Source organism: Pleuronectes platessa, chromosome 6 (assembly GCF_947347685.1).
Source record: "Pleuronectes platessa chromosome 6, fPlePla1.1, whole genome shotgun sequence".
NCBI lineage: Eukaryota > Metazoa > Chordata > Actinopteri > Pleuronectiformes > Pleuronectidae > Pleuronectes > Pleuronectes platessa.
Window position 1 is genome coordinate 7,586,588 of NC_070631.1, and position 22,654 is coordinate 7,609,241.

The window sequence follows — 22,654 nt, forward strand, 5'->3', positions numbered from 1 at the left end:
TCCGTAAAGACAAAATCCTCTGAGTGATAACGACACTTCCACATGACACGTCGTCTCTGATCCTCTGATAACACAAAAGGATTCATTTCTGCAGCTTTGAGTTCTCTTTTAACGAGACGATGGCGCCGTGTGAGGTAATTTTATCAGAACTTCAAGTAAACTCTCGCCTCAGCAGGAGGCTGCAGAGAGTTGTTTCCTTTTATTTCATTCTTTCAGATAACGAATGGAGATTTGCTCTCGGACGGGGTACTTGTGTTTAAGATCCCTCAGCAGTTCAATGAACCTGACCACTCATGACTGGAAGTGTTCGGTTTTACAGCCACTTAACTTCAACACAATGAATGCCAAAACATAGAAATGGTCATTACTGGCCGGTTCCTTTCCAGCTCGCTCAGAGGCTGATGTCACTTCGAGCGTTCTCGAGGTCGAACCGCTGATGAGCCCTCAGCGAGTGTCTGAGAGGTCGGACCACGAGGGGTCATGTGCTTCCGCTTCATGATTACACACTGTATTCCTAATTTTAGAAGTGAACCAGCAGTGGGCGCTCACTTATGGCAGCATTAGAGACCTCCTCCCACTTAAGACAAAGTGGTTTCTCAAAGCCGAGGCAGCCAACTGGACGGGCCGCACTGGCAGAGCGCGGTGATAATTGATGGACACTTGGCGTGCTCCGTGAGCCTGGCGATTTGTAGAATCCATAAAATGAGATGTGGAGGTAATTATCTTTGTCATGATATAGAGGAAGCAGGAATCACAGAGCTAATCGGACTGGCTGTCAGCTGTAGCGCGCAGATGCTATCGGACCTCTTGTCCGCGGTGATCAAATTGAATGCAGGTCATTCAAACAGGTAACAGCTGCTCTCGGCTAATTTGTTCAATTATGCGCCGAGGATGCAGGCGCAGGTTGTTCCTCAGTCCTGAGGGAGCGCCGCTGTCTCCCTCCCCCATTGCCTCCTGAATGAGCTGAGTAATGGAAATCCATATGTAACACATGGAGCTGGTTGGAAGTACCAGCGTGAACACATGGGTCTGTGATGACGTTTCTTGTTTTTCACATCAGTCAATATCGATCATGTTCATGGTCAAAGTCACATTGTTTGTTAATCTCGGAGCCAAAAGCCAAAAGCGGGAACTGACCATACTTGAGGGCCTCTGGTGAAGACAGTTGATATCAAAGACTCTACCTTTTGTGGAGAGATCTAAGAATGGAGTTGGAGTTGAGACACGACCGTCTTTTTCACAAATAGGGATTTGAACAGTGATGTTTCAGGTCAGGACGATAACAGCTATCTGCTAATGACTGCAGAGAAATGGAGCGACGCCTGGAAGCTAGATCAGGCTAGTTCTCGAACGCTGCTCTGATCACGTGACATGACTCATTCTCCACATCCCTCTATAGTAACCCCCCCTCCCATCAATCTGTTTAATCTGCAAAGACTTCCCATCTCTCCCTTTGCTTGTCTGTCTATTCAGCCCAGCATCCACCTGTGGTATATTTAATCACCCCCCCCCCCCAATATTAATGTTATCAAACTTGGGGAAGGTGATGACGGCAGAGCCTAGACACCAATCTCTAACTTTGTGCTGCTGCAATAAATATTTAAAACGTAGGTTTATTAGGTTTAACTGAAGCTGAAAAACCGATGCATTTCAGTCCTGGTCTTTCTTTTCCACATGGATCAAAACCTGCTCAGACGTGATTGGTCAAACTGGAAAAGGAAATCTACAGATTCTGTATATTCATATGCAGAATCTGTTCAGGGATTACTTGGAATAAAACTCTTCTTTATGAGCAGTGAAAGACAAATAGCAGATAAACAGCAAAACATTTGACTCCACCGATGTGGATCAATATGTTTAATATGTCCTCACTGTGTTTACACATGGCAAAATCATCATATCGATATGTATTGAACCTTCTCACATTGATATTGATGAAGGTTCTAAACCTTTGTGTAACCAGGCTTTACATGAGAAAACATATGAAGCCCAAAAAATATGTCAAAAAAAAAAGTGACATGTTCCTGAAACCACTGAGAGGAGAAAATGTCTCTTCCAATGCACGAGAGAAATGCATTATGGGATGAAGGCGATCGCTCAGGGTTGTAGCTATAGAGCTTGTTTGGCCCCAGATTGATTTAATGCCACGAAGTTTTCCTCTGCAGACCCGTATCTCTCTGACCTTTCAGAGGGAAAAATCTGATTCTGTAACCCGGCTGCTGCTCAGCTGCCACGTCAGTGCAGTCGTGAGTCCGGCAGTTACGAGTCAATGAAACCGGTCAGTCAGTCACCGGGGAAAAAACTGAATCTGAATCCAACCTGAGGGAACAGAACCTACTAAACCCAAACTGTTATTTTTTGTATATAATTAAATGATGACGTAAATCATAGCTTCTATTTTTACTGCTTGAAGATGCACAGGGAACGACAGTTTGTTGAAATGTGTTGCAGATTATTTAAATCACTTGTTGTTACACCAGTAGCTGTGTTGTTCATTTCACCTTTGTTTCGCCTCTCCTTCTGTCTTCTGGGATAAGTTTGAGATTGTTGTTCTCTCTCTCTCTCACGAACAAACACACACACACACACACACACACACACACACACACTCACACACACATGCTGCCAGTTGAAAAGCAGCAGACAGCACCTGTACCTGAAGGCTTGAATATTTCTCACTCTAAACCGAACCTGACAGCTACAGAAAGACTTGTTTCCAAAATTATCATCGTGGGGAAATCAAACTGGAGTTTCAGTTTCAGTGATAAACGATAAATCTCCACATGAATCCGCTCATTGTAAATACATCCTCTACCAAATTCAGTTTTAATTAACTGTTTTTCTTTTTGTATTTTTCAGCCATAATATTTTACTGCTGTAATAAAGAGTTGTTGGTCGGTCTTTATATTCTGCCAAATTTAGATATTCTGTCAGTGGACAAATCTCATTTATTAGCTTGTAAAGGCCATAAATAAAGAATACATTTACATATTTTAACAAAGCATCTTCTATTTATAGCCAATGTCGACAACATCCTGACAACTGTTCCTTCATTTTAACATCCTCAACTTTTCTGACTGAATTTTTTTGAATATGGGCTCAATTCCAAAAATGGGGAAAAATAAGAAATCAGAAAGAATAAACCAAATTGTATTCTCATTTTATTTGTCTGCCCCAATCAATTCAAAATGATAACGAGGATCATTTTGAATTGGGAGCACTGTGGGATGAGACTACAACACAATCTAACATTCTAGTAAAATATCCTTGGAATACTTCGATCCTCTCTCCTCAGGGTTTCATCTTGAGTCTCTAAATTTCCATTTTGGTTCGACACTGTGTCGACAGCAGCTTTAAACTTGGTGTTTTATTTACAGGACGTAAAAGCTCTTCGTCTCTTACAGCCGGAGCTTCATCCTCGTCCTCTCCACCGCTCCCCCCTCAGTGATGGGAGCAGGTGTCAGAACACAGAGCGGCTCACGGTTGCGAGGCCAAAACCTCCAGTGAGCCTCCAGATATCATCTGACAGAGAAATGTCAGAAACAAAAACAAGCTCTGGCTTCACACCTGCAGGAAGTCTGAACTCGCGCTGACTTTCTGCTAAACAGGTGAGCAGGGCTTGTTTTTTTTTGTTTATCAGTTTCTCTCTATTGAGGGAATCTCATCCATCTGCTCTGATCGGTGAATACAGTCGACAACCATCCGAAGCAAATCACACTTATACCAGGACTTTGATTCTGTGAATTAATTTATATTCTGTAAACACACATTTGAAAGCACATGGAGGGAAGTGATGAAACGTGAATATTGTAATTTATAATTCATGATGGGGATGATGGGATCTGATGCTAATATACAGTAAAATAACTGGTGTCTGTGGTTTCTGTTTATTTTTGCAGGATCAACACGAGTCATTAGACATGAGAGATTGTTTTTTCAGCTCCAAAGACCTGATGTCTGTTTGTCCTTCACTTTATTCTGGACTCAAACGCCTCAATTACTATTGTGTGGACTGCTTTGAACTTCTGTCATAATGTGCATGATCCCCAGAGGATGTTCATGCTCTGTCCAGATGTCAAATGCTGCAACATCTGCTGAAAGGATCAAATTCAGACTCAAGTCCCAGTCAGAGTCAATTTTAACTGTGATCCCTTGACTTTTTGTTTTGACTTCTTTGGTTTTTATCACCTGTAGAAGTTTTGAGAGGGATTTGCCGTTATTTTAACATTGATATTATAACACAACTTGTAGGTGAACAAATCAGGTACAATGACTTCCTGGTACTTGGGGCAGGTGTAATTCAAGTGGTTGTGTGGGCACCTCACATAAGGAGACTCCTGCAGCAGCCGCAGGTTCGATTCTGCCCTTTAGGTAAAACGCCCTAAAAATATCTTGGGGGTATAAATACCTTACTGGTACTTAAATGTAGAATAATTATGGAATGTGAAAGTAAACAAGACTCCAGACAACCGGGGAGTGACCGTTTTGAACTTGAAACATTGGTTTTTGCCGATACTGTGCTCAAACCTGACGTTTGGTATAAAAAGTATAAAGAAAACTCGTGTTTCTCATCGTGTAGTTTAACGGTAAAAGGGGAGAGCAGCCGTGCACGTTATTACAGTTCATATACCCGTTCTTCACCTTGTCATGTAAAATACACCTCAGAGTTTCTTTTATTAACAAACTTTAATTTGGTGCAAAGGGGGGAAATACATAATAACTCTCGAGAGGGAATCTGCACCTGCACTCCGGGGATTTATTTCCATGGATTTCGACTTCACTGTATGATCCTGAAAAGGCTCAAACTGGGAGATCGTTTTGTAGACGTGGAAACGCAGCAGCAGCAGAACACAACTATCGCATGTGAGGAGGAGAACATGAGCTGATGTAATCGAGTCACATACAGACGCTGGTGGATCAAAAACAGATACTCTTTAATGTTTAATGGGGACCTAAGGTAGCATTTTATTTTAGAGATGCATGTTTTAATTTAACGGTGAAAGCTCTGTCGGCTGTAATATCAAGTGTTGCCTGTTCCACGATGAATATACAGGGAGAACAAGGCCGTTAACATAAATTTTGTTTTTCTCTGTTTAAGTTTTATAAAAATAGGTATTATTCTCTTTTTCTTGGACTGTGCTAGGAACCATAAAGTATTTTTGTACATGATTTATATAATGAAGTGTAACTATAAATCAAAGTTAGTATAACCAAAATATAAACATTACCCAGCATATGTTTGAAATTAAAGATAAAAACGAAATATTGAATCGTAGTTGGAGGACATAAATAATGACTTATTTCTGAAGGCACATATATTCTACACAAACTATATAGGAAAGTATATAGTTTATACTTGGCTATGAACAAAATTTATGTTTCAAACTTTATAACTCATAAATATTGCTTTTTTATAATTAATAATTTATAATCACCTGCAGCAGGTGCCCACTTTATTTAAACCGCACATCAGAGCTCAGTAGCAACTGGTTCTCCACGTTTTTTTGCCAATAGACTATAAAAGTATAAAATCCATCAGAATATGTGAAACGTATTCACTCATCTTCACGGCTGTCACTCAAACACATGATCCCAGCCAGCAGCCGCTCATTATGCAAAATCAAACACGGCAGTGGAATTGAGTTTGGTGTCCCAGAGTAACATAAGCAAATACAGCCTGACAACTCATATTGCAGAAGACTTAGGAGTGTGCCCGTGCCCGGATCTCCAGACAACCCAGACAACGGTTTGGGCGACAACAGGCATGAGATACCTTGTCTGCAGAGGGAGCAGAGCAAACAACTTCCTAAGCCTCAAATCCACCGAATAGGAGGGAAGAGATGGAAGTGCATTGGTGTGATCCTTAACGGAGATGTCCATCTGCCTTTGTGTGTGTGTGTGTGTCTGTGTGTGTGTGTGTGTGTATGTGTGTGTGTGTGTGTGTGTGTTCTCAGATCCTCCATGAAACAGACGTCAAGAAGTCAGAACTCGCACAGAATCAGGTTGCAGCTGGTTTCCTTAGAAACAAAAGTTACTGTTTTTCATCGTGTGCATTAAAAAGAAATTACTTTTGCTGGTGAAACTTTTTCTCCCAGCTCTTACATATGGCAACATGTGATTTCTATGGACCCAGGTCACGCAGGCCTTTGACAGCAGATGCCTCGTTCTGAACTCTGGAGTGTGGTTGCCAGGTGGTGCAGCAGTGCCCCCCTGTGGAGCCAGCCCGACTCCCACATCAGGCACGACTCTTCTTCAGATCTGTGTGTTCCAGTCAGCGACCACAAACCAGTCAGTGATGAATGAGATTTTCACACCAAAAATGTTCACACTACAATCAGAAACCAAAACTTCTCAGAGGCCGAATGGTCCCTTTAAATTTATGGTACTGCACAAAATGCTCATTGATATTAGTTCCCTAGATATGACCCCTCTGTCTGGATCCATATTTGAAGGGGTCTTTCTTGGCCCAAGTCTCATTCGTCTAGTTTCACAAAAGTTATTTCAATTTTTTGCGTAATCCTGTTTTAAAAAGCAAACAAACCATGAGACGGGTGAAAACAACCTATAGAGGGAACCTAAGATGAAGAAGAAGGAATGTGAAAATGCTCATCATGTCTCCCCACTGTGCTGTAGATCACTTTAAAATCTCCCATATCCATAAAGAAACACCTCAGAGTGAATAATGAGGGGATTTTGTAACTATTACCCCATGAGCAGCTTCCCCCCCTCACTCCCACCACTCATACAAATGTGACTTTTACTGCCTCTTTCTGTGAACATGATAAGACAAAGGTCCCGGTGATTTAGGCCCTATTTCGTCAGCGAGGTATAAATTCAAGAGGCATAAAATAAATTTACAGTGATTAAAAGTGCCCCGAGTGAGTTCAGCTAAACTTTAATCATCTGACGGAACACCATGCATGAAAAAAACTAAAGATTACAGTTTAATCTGTGGTAGAAAAACAGAAATACTGAAGTAGAAGGATACAAATCTTGTTTATTTGTACAAAGAAACATCTTTTGATTATGTTTCAAGGTTAAGGAGGGAGATTCATTCGTAATGTATTGTTTCATTCAGCAGTAATGGACTCCTAATTATTTTTTATTTTGAGGACTTGGCCTCATCTCGCTCCCTGTGCAGTGCTGCTGAATAGGTTTTAATAGAGGAGGATATTAAACGGGGAGTTTCTCGAGGAGTGTGTGCAAGAGGTTGCATTTTGGCAATTTGTGCAGCCACTAATGAGTCTGTTATGACGCAGCGTTTCTCTTTCTCTGGCGTTTTGGAGATGTAGTTATCATGGAGCGCACAAACTCCGTCAGAGATGATCGTTGTAGGACATAAAGAATATATTTTTAAGCACTTAGGGAAGAATGGAATCCTTGAAATGATCGTGTTTCGTGCACTGATGAGCTGGAGTGCTGCCAAATTCCTCTGCTTCAAACAGAGCTGGGCTGAAGTATTTATAAAATGACTGATTGTTCATTTTGGATTTTTAAAGGATTCACAATGCAACTGGAAATGTCTGCGTTTGGAGGCAGTGACCAATTAAAATCGACCTCTCAGATGTATGATAAGATCTGATCTGATAGAACAGCTTGAAGAAATTAAATGATAAGACGCCAACAAACAATACGAATATGCGGGGAATTGCTATTGGGATAATTCAGATTTTAAAATGGTAGATAAGATAAATTAGGATTGACAGTGCGGCCATGACATAGAAAACTAAGCCCAATGTGTGAGTGAACACAATGATGTCATCAATAATCACGACACTCAAGATAAAGATATTTCTTTTTTAATAGAGATCATTATCTCTCAATCCATTAAAAAATTGCAAATCAGATATTTACATATAAACAAGTGGCTGTGCAAAATTTACATGATATTGGCAACAGAGCATCATTTATTCGTCTGATTCGACAAATGAACGTGTATTAAAACTCTCCAAATCCTCTCATTGTAAAGTTAGCAACTGATAAATCTACAAATAGCAAACTGAAGTATATACACTAATAAAATCTGCCCATAAACACTGTTGTTAAACAACAAAAGGTATAAAGTCCCAAAATTATTATTAGAATTATGTGCGCTAGAAATATAGAAAGTTATTGAGTTTATGTCCTTAGAAAACTGATGTGTCAAAGTGCAGTTCTCCTGTTTCACCCGACGTGACCTCCGTCATCCAATCAAATATGAAAATGAAGATGCTCCAGCTTCACTGAAAAATGTGGGATTCACTTAAAAGGGATTGCAATCAAAAGTATGTTACTGGGATTTATCTATACTCCATTTCTTAAATTTCATATTATATCACGAGCTACACAGTGTGGAAACTTGAAATCACTTTCAGATTCCACCATACATGATTTTATTAGGTAACATTAACCAAAGTCTAATATATTTCCAATGGTACAAACAGAAAAGAACTGAATTGAGTTAATATCCTGCCCCGATACACTTTAGCCAAAAGTTACCTTAACATTGTAACATTTTGATTTTAATTTCTTTGTGTGACATTTATAAAAAAGGCAGGAATATTGGTTTACAGTTCTGATTATTAGTTTTCGAATAAGCATACACACCCAAATCCTCAGTATTATTTTCATAAAGTGCACCGTTCATTATTCTTGGATCTTCTATAAATAAATGGCACCAGGATATTAAAAACAGAAAGTTTAATTGTCTGCAATCACTTAAGAAATGAATGGAAAAAGGCTGTAGGGGGGAAAACTGAAAACTCAGTATGGTGGCTTCGGAAATGATCAGCAGGGATGATAAGTAAACATTGTTGTAACTGTGCTGGAATCTAAATAATAATAATAAAAAAAACAATCACGATCTCCCACAGTGAAAACACCGCAATTCAAATACCAACAGATATCAACACCTTGTGATTACACCATGTGTAACCGTGTGTGATTAAACTGCTGCACGACGCATGATATACATTATTATTTCGGTTTTCAATCAAGCAAAGACACACACAAAAGAAAAAGAAAACAACAAAATAAAGAATGCATCCGACAAATCTGGAACGAGCTGATGGAGAGATGAAGATACATGATCTGAACGACAGTCTAATTCATATGGCTTCATTTGAACAAGGCAACTCAGCAAAAGACATGAGGGGTTAAAAAAAGTCTGTGTGAAACAATCCACAGGCAATAAAACTGAAAAAAACTAAACACAAGGTATAAACGTGCGATAAATTAAAACCTCTGTTAAAAAAAATGTAAATAAACAGAGTGTTTATGTCGTCGTGGTCGAGAAAGTTTGAATTACTGCAGCTTAGTGATATCGTGCTGCAGCTGAATGTTGCACGTTAATCTCAAATGGAACCACTTATTCATTTCTACCCAGACGTCAGTGCAGTGACACTGACAAGGCTTTCAAATCTGAAGAGCTCAGTTCGGTAAAATACTTTTTTCTTTTTCTCCTCCTGTGCAGCATGAGGCAGTGCATGAGGGAAGAGCGGCTGAGTGCAACTGGTCTCTGAAGAGCAAAGCGAGCTGAGAGGCTCCCGCTGAAATCAGGGCCAAGTTTCAATATTTGCTCCATCGCTGTGCTGAAAACACAAAAGGGCTGAGAGCTGAAGAGGCTTTTGAAAGTTGACGTCTCCTCGGCGTTCCAGATAATTCACTTCCCACAGACACACGCGTCTCCACATTCTGCGGAGGGTGATCAAAGTACCAGCAGAGAGGGTCTGAGCTGACAGTCAACTCTGCTTCCTTAATGCCACGGAGTTCGACTCGTCACTCTAATGCGGGTGCTATTTGAGGAAGCCTTTATAGAGTAGGTGTGAGTGACTGGTCCCTCTTTCATTCTCCAGGCAGAAGAGCAGGTCCCTGAGGTTGACTCTGGTGATGCGCTGTCGCATAAACTGTCTGGAGCCGCCTCCACCGGAGCCCGCGGGCTGGCAGGCCCCTGACCCGGAGCCCTGGAAGGTGGAAATGGACCAAACACAAGTTTAATGAGCTCTTTTGTGAATTTGAAAAAAACCAACCTGTCTGCATTAAATGCTTCCCTGTTCCTCACCTCTGCACTGGCACCTCGAACAGGAGAGTACATCTTTTGTTTTTTCCTTGGGCCGATGGCTGCCAGCGCCGTGAGGTTGGCTTCTCTCTGCCGGATCTGAGCCAGCTCCTGCTGCTGCATCTGGAGGACCAATCGCACTCGGATCAGTCGCACAGTCCAACTCATCAGAATACAATCTTACAGTCACTTACGGTAGCATATATTTACCTCTTTGGCCTTTTGTTTAAGTCTCAGCTGCTCGGGGTCCTCTTGTCGTGACCGAGACTGCGGCGATGCAGAGGACACGTTAATATTTCAAGATGGATATGTTCAATTTATTCAATCAATTGTTTTATTCATCTGCTCACTCATCGTTAGCATATCTGCTCTCTCGCAGCCGAGGAACATGTATATTAATGACACTGACCTGAGATCACTCACTCGCCTTCTCTAAGCAGTTATGACAGAATCGTATAGATCTGCTATAGATAGAATCTTACCTTGGCAGCCTTCAAGAGGATCTCTCTCTCCTGCTCCTCCTTCCTCTGCTTCTCCAGCTGATCCAGCTGCTCGAAGTACCGGAGCTGGGTTCGCACGTCGCTGACTTGCACGTGCCGCTCATCCTCCTGAAGGTTAGATTTATATAAAGACACAGCGAGGAGGAGGAACGGAAAGACGCGATGTGAGAAGCTGAAGCAGAGTAAATGGCAACTCTCACTTAAAATAGATGGTAATCAACCGTCACCTTGAATGTTACGTTCTTCTGCTGCGCCACGAGGGACACCTTCTCCAGCAGGCTCTGCAGGCGCTGCTGCGTAGCGTGGGAGATGAAGTTGATCACATCTGAGCCCAACTCACTGACACCAAACTTCTTAGCTGTCACAATGAGATGGAGGGGGGGAGGTGGATTAAGATTCGAGCAGAATGAGACAGAATCACTCTTCAACTCCTCGGTTTGTGTGTCTCACCGATCTCGAGAGCTCTCCGGGTGAGCGGGGCGGTGGAGAGAAAGGCCTCGTCCTTGCAGGAGCGAGTCACCGCACCCACAAGGTCAGAGTTGGTTGCTAAGATACGGGCACTCTCCTCCGACAGGTTGACTCCTGCCATGGACGCCACGTCGTTGATATCATCATCGTCCCTGGAAGAGAACGGAGAGTGATGCGATGAGCAGCAACTCGAGCACGTGGCTTAAAATGTATATCTCCTTTTTCATCTGTGAGCATTTGTTATTAGTAATCAATGCTGAAAGGATCAATAAAGCTCATATATAAAAGCAAAAAGCAAATATTTATTGAAGCCACTATACTTTCAGGATTCCAAAAATCAAAGCCTGGTGCTCCCAAGTCCTAGTTGAAGAATTACATTGGACAAAGTATAATATTTAGAGAAATCGAGAACAATGGAATAAAAGAAAGAAAGACTGGATCAATTTAAGACCATCTCATTTCTCACATAAAACGGAGGAGCGGACATATTTGTTACAACACGTGAGTAAATCTCTTCTTGCACATCCCGGGGTTCATAAACAACAGAAAGCAAATAACAGCAGGCGTCTGGTGAGAAGAGTAATTGAAAGAATACATCTTTCAGACACATGCAGCAGTTAACTCTGATTTGTCTCGGCAGATTAAAACTGCCTGTGCCGACGCGTCCTACTTCCTCGCCAGTATATCCAAACACGCAGTTTTCAGAGAAATCAATCTTTGTTTGTTTTATCACAACTATGATTCTGCAGTTTGATCAGGCAAACTGTTAAAACAGAGCAGAGCCGAAACTATCACATCACAGAGCCACATATTTGTGTGACAGTATAAACCCGTCTTTGAGCTACACCTGTACAATCTAATGTACCCATTATTGTCTGCTGACTCATTTCTACTCATTGAAGCTGTACTCTATCTTTGTAAAAAAGCCGAGATACAGTTAGTTCACTTGGTCTCGACAGGGAGGAGTAACGACCATGATGTATTACACAAAACCACTGATGCTTACGAGGTCATTAATTCACATAATTACTGCATTAATTAGCAAATGTGTCAACAAACACAAGGGTGGTCAAATAGAGACAAACACAAGGACAATAAACCCAGGCACGCTCGAATCAAAGAGTTTTAAAGTGCATGTCTGACTCATTTACATCACACAATAGTCTACTTAAGTATTTACAGCTGCACTGTTGAATGAGCGATAAATTTGGGGATGTGAGGGGACACTGATGAGTTCATGTTCCAATAAATAAAAACTGAAAGCATAGAAGCGTATGGTCCTGATTTAAAGCAGGATTTCGCTGTCTGACTTCTGGTGAATCAATACGCGGCAATTTTTAATTAAACCACTTATTGTTTGGGACATAGAATGTCAGCAAGTAGGGGTGGGGGGGGGGGGGGGGGGGACAGGTTTTTTATGATTATTTTAGCATCGCGTAAGTAAGTCCAGCTGCAAATCATCTATGAGCTAGAAGTGGTGAATTAATTAAAATGACTGAAAAAGTGAAAAAGTGAAATGCTTACTTTTCTGTTGCTTGGTAAACTAATAAACTAATTATTCCAGGTATAAGTCACACGTTTGCATTAGTTAACCCCTGTTCCATGATCAAATATATGAAAAGAACATTAAGCATTTTCTCAATTGCTTTTAAGGATGTGAGATAGTGAAAATATGATACTGGAGACCAATGTTTAATAATCATTTAACTGAATGTGTGACAAACCTGAAGGCTCCTGCTCCTGCTTCCATCAGCTTGTTCCTCTGAGCGGCAGTGAGAAGGCTCTGACTGACCACCTGCACTCCTTTGGCCCCCGGAGCAAACATGGGCCTCACAGCTGGAACTAACACAGACAGAGGAAGGGTCAGAGTTTTGCTGCTGTCAGTAAGAAAATGTAGTCGCAGTTAAAATTGTTTTTAAAAAATGCATTGTAACATGAATAGAATAATGATTTCAGATTGTGTATTTGACATCTTTGTCCAAGGATTTTGTCTTGCAGTTACAGACAGTATCCACATGGTGGCAGCCCTACTGAATGGAACATAGTAAAGGGGTGAATCAAAGTTTATATTGGCTGTTATTCAGTGACTTTAATTAATTTTTTTTAGCATCTAAATCTCACCACCGATTCTCACTGGAGACTGAATAATACACCTAATAAAGAAAATAGTGGTCACATTCATTGGCACTGATTTTACATCCCGCAAGACAGAAAAAAAAAGAAAAGAGTAAGAGAGTGTCACACCTGTCTGCAGCTGTTTGACGACCTGCGGCTGGCCCACGATGATGCGGCTGTGAGGCTGACCTCGGAGTGTCACCATTGGAGACTGAGCCCCCGTCACCTGTGGCCTCACTATAGTCCCCTGTTGCTGTGGCGAGACACAATAACAAAAACAGAAGTATAAACTTTTACACTTTATTTACTATTTGCGTGTCCATCGCTGAATTCAGATACTAAACAGACATATTACCAGTCCTGTTTTCTGAGGCGTCTGAGTGAGGCTCACGACTGTGTTTTTGGGCGCGGTGGAGCTGGTGGCTACAGTGGTGGCGGTGGAGAGTGGAGGTCGCATCACCACAGCGGTGAGGGCCTTGGAGGATGTGGCAGCGGGCTGAGTGCTGGGCTGCGGCAGCAGGCTCTGCCGAATGAAGGCCTCTGAGTCTGGGGTCAACTGGCGCAGTGCAGGGAGACTTCTCTGCAGGAGGACAGAGGACAGACGGAATAAATAAACAGTAGTTTAATGACGTCCACTCTAATCCACACAGGATACATTTGCAAAGAAACAGCAGTTCAAGATAAATGGCGCAGACTATTAAACAATGTACTGGAAACAAAAAGAAGAGAGAGAATTTAGAGGAAATGTTTATGTTGCACTTTGTCTTTCTCTAGTTCTGTTTTAAATAAGACACTGAACATTCCACTGGCAAAAGAGTGACGGAGCCATTTGTAATGAGGAAGGCTTAGCAGGATTTCCCATTGCTGATCCAGCAGGCAGGAGTAATGGGTTTTTATATTTATTTGACTTTTTACTTTAGATACTTTTGCATTGGCACAATAATATTACTATTTCCAAATTTTTGGATGTAGTGGTACCTTTTAGGATTTTAAGATTATTTTGTTTGTGGATTAGTTCTTTTTAAATGATTTAGGATCCTTTTTTACGTATGTTTTGGTCATGACATCTTGGGACCATGTTTGAAATACTAAATCAATCAATCGACCATTGCATCGTATTTGCATTCTACCAATTGCCAGTTTTGTCACTTTATCTGTTTGCACATTGGCTTGGACATGAGAAATTAGACAGACTTTGTACTAGGGAGCTGGAAGAGGAGTCCGTTTAACATCCAGTTCAACGGATTCAAACATACAGCTCCTCCAGGTAATGTATAGAAAGGTTCAGGGTTGAAGTGGATGTGTGAATGCAGATTTTGTCTGTCACGCAGGGCACAGCCTTCATGTGCAGGTGGACTGATGAAAAGAGGACTAGAAGCATAACATGCCGAACTAGCTGTTCTATCTGCGAGTGTGTTGTTGATCTCACCTTCAGGAAAGGCACAAGGTACGGCTGGGGCGACGAGTTCAGCTCTTTGTATAATCTACTGGTGAAATCTTCAGGCTCTATCTTTGCTTCCTGTTGTACAATAGAAGGAGAAGATGAATAAGAACAGAAACGAGTTTGAGGGTTAAGGAAAAACAGAACAAAGGAATAACGAGAGAGGATGAGCAACACACCCATTGGTGCTCAGGTAGGGGCAAGTGCATTTGCTTTATTAACAAAATGGGTGCAGGAAAAGGGGAATAACAACTATGTTTGTTTGAAACAACAAACACTAAAGTCGTAGGGACCAGAGATGGTGAGAGAAAGAGATGAAGGACATGATGAGAAAAAAGAAGAATAAAAACTTTACCAGCAGTTGTTTGACCAGCTCCTTGACACTGGCTGTGGTCTCAGAGGACTGTTTTCCACTGGATGCCAGCTTGATCAGCGTGGACAAAAAGTTCCTACACTTCTTCACATTCTCAAGTGTCTCCTGCAAAACACACAAACAAACTGAATTTTTCTTAACCACACACACACACATTTCATTTACAGTAGAAATATAGAGCACAACACAAAACACTAGAAAATTACATATCTGTGTGGCTCATTATGTAATTTTCAAGCTTAGAACTTCTCTCTTACAGCTGTGATAGCTATTGGAGTGGAGGCCCCAGGGGCCCTGAGGGGCCCGGCCCTCTGTGTCACAGTTGTTGCGGCAGATCCAGGCTGTACAGTGGTGGACGTTCCTAGCGGCTGACCCGGGGTGGCGGCCGTTCCTCCCAGCATGATGGTGTTCTGTTTGAATCAGTGAATATGCAGCCATGAGATGAGAATCAGGAAAATGATAAAGGTCAGAATAACATGTCCGTCAATTTTATTCTTCCAGGAAAGAGATAGATGTTTGTCTTTTGTATACAACATTCATTCGTTGGAGCTTTACAGTTCTCCTCTTCCATCCCTACAATACAATTGAGCCAACAACAATGGGATGTGCAAATCAGACAATGAAAACTAATAACGTTTCAGTGAAAAGTGTATAAACCTTTAAAAAGGAATTTCCATGGAATCGAAGAGAAAAAAAAAGATTAATTTTTAACAGTAGGCAGACAAAAAGGCCAGATCTTCAAGCCTCGACATACACCCAGCCTTTCATTGCAGTTATTAGGCAAAACAAGTTGATAACGGAGCAACACATATATTTTGTTTAATCACGCATTCCAATTCATTAAGGAAATCTATTTAACTTTAACTTGAAAATGCATTATTCCTCCATCAAAAGGTAAAAAAAAGAGTAATAAACTTTTTAATCTTAGGTAACTAGTTGAGTTTGGATGAGGTCATGAGGACCACGCCATGTCTAGACTGATGTGGGCAGCAGAGGCTAGGGGAGCAATTACTGATGTTGCCAAAAGTGCAGCATAAAGCCAATCAGCAGGAGATCTCAGAGGTTTGCTTTCACTTCTACACAGGTAATTACATTGTGGCGGCTTTACCTGCAGTACGGGTGGCCTCTGCAGTTTGGTGGTGGGCGTCACAGTGGTCTGGGCTGTGGCACCTTGTTTAATGATAGTGGTGGGGGCCACGGAACGAGTCAGCAGCGACGCCGCGCCTGGAGCCTGGAGAACAGCAGGAGATATGAGGGGATATATATTGTCGTACACAATTTAAATAACAGTGCACCACTATGGATTTACCTTTTTACATAATTGCACTTTGTATAGGCTGCCTTTCACTTCAGTTGCAAAGAAATAACTCTGGGGTTTTTTCAGTCAATTATTTGAAGCAGTTGTAGCAATTTTACCCCCGAGTTATCTTTTTTTTATGATTTCTTTCAGTTCCTTAACTCAATTTAACATTGGATGCAGAACTCCACGTATGCTAAATAAAGCCTGTTCATTTTGATTGCTCCTTTACCGTTCAGCCAGAGCGTGCATGTGAAACCATCTGTCAAAATATAATGAAATCAGACTGCAAAGTGAAATGCATCAAATGAACCAGGCGTCTTTGTTTACAAGTTCTAGCACAAGAAAAACACATTTGGTTGATTTTTTATTTTCTATCCGACAGTCAAATTGTACATGATGTAACAAAGTGTGTCTAAATTATGACATCGAAACATTTGCAGGATGACAACTCAAAGTGTGTTCATTATTGTGACTCTGAACATTGTCACTGTGATGGGAGGCTTGAATGATACCTAAACTCAGGATATCGGTTAAGACAGAGAACAGATCTAAATGGTGATGATTAGTACGATCATTACCAAACTAAAAGATATTTCTTTTATTATTTCTACACTTAAAGTTCCTGTTTCAGGGTTATGATGTACATAAATACTGATCCAGTGAATCAGATCAGTGCATCACTACCTAACGGGTATGAGTCACATGTTGTGTTGTGTGACTGCAGCCATGTGTTCAGCTGTTACCTGTAGAGAAGTGAGCTGGACAGGTGGAGTGCTTGTGGGGGCCGCAGGTCGTGGCGTCATGGCGCTTTGGGACTGCGACTGAGCCTGCATCTGAGCCAAGGTCTGCTGGTGAATCATCAGCAGTTGTCCACTCTCACTCCGAACCAGGACCATGCCTGCAAGAGACAAACGTCAGGGGGGTTAAGATGGTCTGATCAGTCTCATCAATATACTGTATGAGCGTATGTAAGGAGTGTCTGACACCTGGCTTTATGAATTATTCATCTGAAGGTGTATTGATGCATTACCCCTGATCATATGTACAGAGACTTCAAGAAGTTGCCGACAGAGACAGGTCTTTAAAAGTTGTTGTTTAATGATGTTGTGGTTTGTTTGAGTCAGATCAGTCATCCTCTGGTTGGGACGGCTCTATACACTGGTCTCCAACAAAGAGCTGATTTCCATTCACAGACCATAATACTTCCTTATACCAAATAGTTATGCAGTAAATAGCTGTTCATATGAGAACAGCTTGAGGTTGTCTCTGACAAGACAAAGTTGTAATAATCAATGTATTGCAGGGCTCTTAATCAAGTCTGCAATTAGTACTTTGCACATTTCTAATCAGCTGCTTGTGGCCCTAGAAGAAAATCAGATAATTCTATAACGATATCTGATTATGTTGTTGCTGCTCGCAGCCCAAAGAGTCAATCCTGTCTAACTTGTTGGAGAAAACTATTAATCCTCTTAAAGTGGTTTTTACTTTACCTCTGGGAAGCTGGATGTTTTGGATATTTGGGGCATTTTGTCACTTGTGCATTTACCCTTCATGACCCAGAGGTAAAAAGAGTCAAATCATTATTAATCCTTTCTCCTCCAGGATTTAGGAGAGCTGCAGAGCTGTGGGCAGCAGGCAGACGATGATGGACTAAAATGTGCAGGTTTGTAGGGTTATTAACTGTTTTACCGAGGCAGCGCGAGACCACAATGAGTGAAGCAACATTTGTGGGCAACATGAGAGGACGCAGGACAAACTGAGACACTGAGAAAAAGGGAAATCATGTGACTGGGTACATTTTGATGATGTCATGAGGACCACGCTATATCTAGACTGCTGTGGGCAGGGGAGCAGTATGATGTTGATGCCAGTGGTCCCTGTGTCACAGGAGAAGTAGAGCTGGCTCCTAACTTCTCCTTTCTCCTCCAGGATTTAGGAGAGCTGCAGAGCTGTGAGCAGCAGTGATGCAACAGTTGTGAGCTCCATGAGTGGAAAGCTGAGGAGACACTGAGTTTAGATAAAGGGGGGAACCATGTGACTGGTTGAGTTCTGATGAGTTCAAGAGGACCACACCATGTCTGGACCGCTGTGGGCAGGGGGAGTAGTTATGATGTTGATACCAGTGGACTCACAGGAGAAGTAGACATAGTAAATCCTGTCTAACCTGTTGGAGAAACCATTCATGCCATTAAGGTGGTTACTACTTTACCTGGAGGGAGCTGGATGTTTTGGATGTTTGGGGCATTTGCCTGGGGCTGAGTGAGTCGAGGGGCCAACACCTGCGGAGCAATGGCTCGTACTACCCCGGGATTAGGAGCGGCCGCCATCTGCACCGAGTTCCTCGGGTTCTGCAGAACAGTCGGGCTCCTCACGATCGAGCCCGTCGTGGCAGCAGAAGTCTGCATCACGATCTTTGTGGAGTCCCACTTGTTGACAACACATCCGGCCGGTGCCGTCGCAGCTGGAGCGGGGTTCCCTCCGCTCTGCGCGGCGTTACTGGGAATTTGCATAGGCGGCCTCACAAGCGTGACCGTGGGGGCAGTTTTCACGATGGGCTGAGGGGGGATTACAGGGGAGGTCACGGGGGAAGAAGTATTCCGGATAATGGCACCGGATGCCGCAGACACAGGTCCGTTGTTTACACGCGTGACAGCTGCCTGAGGGCTGCTGGCGGGGACGTGACACTTCACCACCACGGTGCCTCCATTCAGAGTTTCAACACCGGCAGCTGCAGGTTTCCCATCTGCTCCATCGGAGAAGACCCCGACGACTCCGCTGGCCGCCGCCGACGGGGGCTGACTCTGCGCGGGCGTAACGCTCGGTCCCGCCGGTGATGGGGTCCCATCCATGCTCGAAAACGTGGGACCCCCCTTCACCGCCCGTCACAACTCAACGCACTCCTGTACCACGGGGAGGGGGTGTCCAAAACAACTCGGGAAACAAGTTAGATCCAGCAACCAAAAACAAGCTAATGTTAAGCTAACCGGAGCGGGTAGATATCTCCCCCGCTTCAGCGAGTTCTAGTTGAGAAAGTCCCATCTTCCGCCGCCCTGGACGCTTCAATCTCTACCTACAGCTGAGTTTCGGACGCGTTTCGCCCGCAGACTGGACCCTGACTGTCGCGTGGAGGTGACGTGCTCCCGCTAGCTCGCACTCCCGAGACGCGTTCGCACCGCTCGCTACTTTTCCGCGCAGCTCTCCGCCGAGTAAACACATCAGCCAGTGACTCGCAGCCCGCCGCCATCTTTGACCCCCGTCTACGCTCGACTCCGCCGGACGCGTGCGACGATTGGCTGCGGCCTTGGTGACGCGGCTCCGTGGGGCGCGGTGATTGGTTCGTGCAGGGAGATAAAGCCTGCAGTGTGGGGGAGAACCAGGGGGAAACAAGCTTCTCGTCACAGAGCTGCACCTGATGGTACTTCATCCCTCGGAGGAAACTCTCTGACAAACTTTCTGCTCAGTGCAACATGTCCCTGCAGAGCTGCACACAGAATCCAAGCATCAAGCTTTCACTGACCGGATCCCAGAGGACTCAAAATGGCTGCTTTCTTGCTATCTTCTCCAGACAAGCATCAGAATTATATATATTGCAGAGCAGGTTTACATATAAACAATTGGCTGCGGTGCAAGTGCAAATATAAATAAAAAACTATAAGCACCAGGGGAATGATTGTGAAATAAGTTGTAAGTCAACACTAAAGACATGTGCAAAGTAAAGTTCCTCACATCTGTCAAAAGGTGAACTCTTAAAACTATGAGCCCTATAGTTTCTGTCCAAACCAGAACTCTCTGACTACTACTGCTATAGCTGTGAATTAATTTGTTTGCACATCTTATATTCATATTGATTTATGCGAATCATGTTGCTACTTATACCTTTGCAAACAACTACTGCAATTTTGCACACTTGCCTCTTTTTGCCATCTTTTGTATTTAGTCATCTGTCCCAATTTGGGATCAATAAAGTACATCTATCTATCTATCTATCTATCTATCTATCTATCTATCTATCTATCTATCTAAAGTGTTTCTGAAGAATCGAAACTAAAATGGGCAAAATAATCAGGATCAGTGAAAGTGAAAGTGAGAGTAGATCGGTGCATGACATCACTCTGCCAGGTGCGTCTCAGCAAATCTGTGGGCGTGGTTTCAGATCACGTGTGCACACCTATAAATACTTCCTGGTTGGCGCCGTCTTGTGGACGCTGTCACACCATGTGAGGTGTTGAGAAGGGTTCCACGCTGCAGTCCTGAGCATCCTGCAGCCATGAGTTTAGACAAGCCGTACATCGGCTGTAAAATAGGGTTAATCTCAAGAGCCCAGAATCGTTACGAGGGGATTCTGTACACGATCGATAAAGTCAACTCCACAGTGGTGCTGGCTAAAGGTGAGTGGTGGTGGGCCTGACTCATTCAAACATGGATGTCGCGTTGCACACTTTTTCTCAAATGTTGTCTTTCAACTAGTCAAGTGCTTGGGAACAGAGGGACGACTCACTGACCGACCAACGCCGCCCAAAGATGATGTTTACGAGTACATCACTTTTCGGGGAAGCGATATTAAGGACATTTCGCTGTGTGAACTTCCAAGATCCCATCACGGCCTACCTGCAGACCCTGCAATAATCCAGGTATACCAGAGCAGCATGGCTCACAGCCCCCGCAGTCTGATACTGTTAAAGTGGAAGTGGTATATTAAGACTCATAAAATGTGAGTTTAATAGTGTTAACCTCTTTTAATCAGTCATCCAGTGCAGGTTCTTCAGGCATCTGCTCAGCTCTTGGACCATTTAGCCCCATGAGGATGCCCGCCTACAACCAGCTCGCTGCCGGCTCTCTGCTTAATCAACAGTATGCTGCAGCTCTTGGCCTCGGTAAGTCAAACAGCAGAAATTCGTAGTAAACCGATAACCCTACTTCTAACCCTAGTTTGGCTGACATCCCGATATGTTACTTGTTTAAACACCGGGGTATTTTACTATGTTGTCCATACAGGGCCTGTGATTCCTGGCTTACATATCAGAAGGGGCCCCATGGTGGAAAAGTCTGTTCAAACCCTCCATGTAGACAGATATAGGCAGAGGGGAGGCTTGTCTGCATCCCAGGAGCAGGGGTGGGACAGGAGGTGGCCCCAAAGGACCAGAGGAGAGGGTTCCAAAACCTCACGGGTGTCTGGAGCCCCTTGTAAGCATGCAGGAATGCAATGATAAAAGCCTAGATGTGTTAGATATAAGTTGTTAATAGTCTGGAAAAATGTTGAGGGTGCACTTCTAAACAATCTTCTATTTTATTTTTTTATATATAAGCAAAGGTCAGCCAAGCTGTGCCCAAACCTCAACAGGACGCTCGGCTACAGAATGATGAAAACAGGCCACCATCCCGAAGAAGACAAGGTAATCATTAATGTACATGTTGGTAAAGGAGAAAAAAATCCTGAATTTCCTTTGAAGATTGAATTTCAGAGGATTATTAATTCCAGGAGCTCGGAGGCGCAGGAACTCCAGTCGCGGACAGTTGATGGCAGCGAATATTCCATCTCCCACTCTGAAGTTTGACACAGACTTTGATTTTGATTCCTCAAATGCAAAGTTTATTAAGGAGATGGAGGGGCAGGCCAGGATGAACTTGAAAGGTTGGTTCAATGCATACAAATGCATCTATTTACATCTCTTGCGTGTGAGGGTGTACAATTCTTCAAATGAACATAAATTGTATAGAGGCTTAGCAGACTTGGTCAAAGTAGTGACAGTTACAGCGGTTTTGCATATGGCCTCCAGGGTACATGACATGAGTTTCTGTCTGCAGATGGACATCATGTGGTAGAAGAGAAGAAAAAGGAGGAATTGCTCTCAGCAGCAGAGGATAATCATTTTGGACCAAAATGCTACTATGACAAAACAAAGTCCTTCTTTGACAACATCTCATCTGATAATATGTTCAGGTAAATCTCCTGGTGTTTTTTTTGTTTTTTTTATCCTTACATAAGTTGGGTCTGTTGGTAGATCTACAGTTTTGTGCCTCCTTTTTGCTGTCAACCTTTTTCAGACTAACGTGGGCAGAGGAGCGGAAGCGCAATCTGGAGACGTTCGGGGTCCCTGGATGGTTCCTGAGGGGCCGTGGCTTCAGAGGTGGATACACTGGACCAAGAGGACGGGGCACTGCTCCATCTGCTTACAGAAGCAGGATGGGACCGATGTAAAGGTCAGCGTTTGATACCAGGGCACTAAAGCAAAATCCTCCCATCAGCCTCCTGTGAATATTTATCTGTGTATAACTACTGGGGCTGCTGCCACGTACCTGTCTCTGCGTGTTTTGTCATGAAGAGCAGCTCTGTTAACACTGTATGAAAAATTATGTTTTGTTTTTCCACCTAAGTAAGTTATCCTCAATTCGCATTAGAAAGATTTATTTCATCTGTCTC

At 43.0% G+C, this 22,654-nt stretch overlaps 2 protein-coding genes across 2 annotated transcripts; one reads left to right on the forward strand and one right to left on the reverse strand.

The window, feature by feature from the left end:
• Positions 1–7,783: 7,783 nt before the first annotated feature.
• On the reverse strand, positions 7,784–19,480 carry LOC128441774 (transcription initiation factor TFIID subunit 4). The gene is made up of 15 exons (XM_053423859.1): positions 18,443–19,480; positions 16,977–17,131; positions 16,042–16,164; positions 15,191–15,343; positions 14,916–15,038; positions 14,549–14,638; positions 13,475–13,699; positions 13,249–13,372; positions 12,729–12,846; positions 10,987–11,156; positions 10,764–10,894; positions 10,519–10,644; positions 10,247–10,303; positions 10,040–10,159; positions 7,784–9,941 (listed from the first exon to the last, which is right to left on the reverse strand). The coding sequence occupies exons 1-15, from the start codon at positions 19,080–19,082 to the stop codon at positions 9,774–9,776; spliced, it is 2,523 nt and encodes an 840-aa protein (XP_053279834.1). The 5' UTR covers positions 19,083–19,480; the 3' UTR covers positions 7,784–9,773.
• Positions 19,481–20,439: 959 nt separating this feature from the next.
• On the forward strand, positions 20,440–22,432 carry lsm14b (LSM family member 14B). Its single transcript, XM_053424035.1, has 8 exons — positions 20,440–20,621; positions 20,701–20,864; positions 20,978–21,107; positions 21,229–21,417; positions 21,540–21,626; positions 21,713–21,865; positions 22,039–22,174; positions 22,273–22,432. Exons 1-8 carry the CDS (start codon positions 20,501–20,503, stop codon positions 22,430–22,432), a joined length of 1,140 nt encoding a protein of 379 aa, XP_053280010.1. The 5' UTR covers positions 20,440–20,500.
• Positions 22,433–22,654: the final 222 nt, after the last annotated feature.

Excerpts from the sequence above, each read along its gene's own strand:
- LOC128441774 (XM_053423859.1), bottom strand. The coding sequence starts at position 19,082 with ATGGATGGGACCCCATCACCGGCGGGACCGAGCGTTACGCCCGCGCAG. Across the intron at positions 16,165-16,976 it reads TCCAGCTCACTTCTCTACAG|GCTCCAGGCGCGGCGTCGCT; the intron begins GTAACAGCTGAA and ends GCTGTTCTCCAG. Across the intron at positions 9,942-10,039 it reads TTCGAGGTGCCAGTGCAGAG|GGCTCCGGGTCAGGGGCCTG; the intron begins GTGAGGAACAGG and ends TCCACCTTCCAG.
- lsm14b (XM_053424035.1), top strand. The coding sequence starts at position 20,501 with ATGAGTTTAGACAAGCCGTACATCGGCTGTAAAATAGGGTTAATCTCA. Across the intron at positions 20,622-20,700 it reads CACAGTGGTGCTGGCTAAAG|TCAAGTGCTTGGGAACAGAG; the intron begins GTGAGTGGTGGT and ends TCTTTCAACTAG. Across the intron at positions 21,418-21,539 it reads ACGGGTGTCTGGAGCCCCTT|CAAAGGTCAGCCAAGCTGTG; the intron begins GTAAGCATGCAG and ends TTTATATATAAG.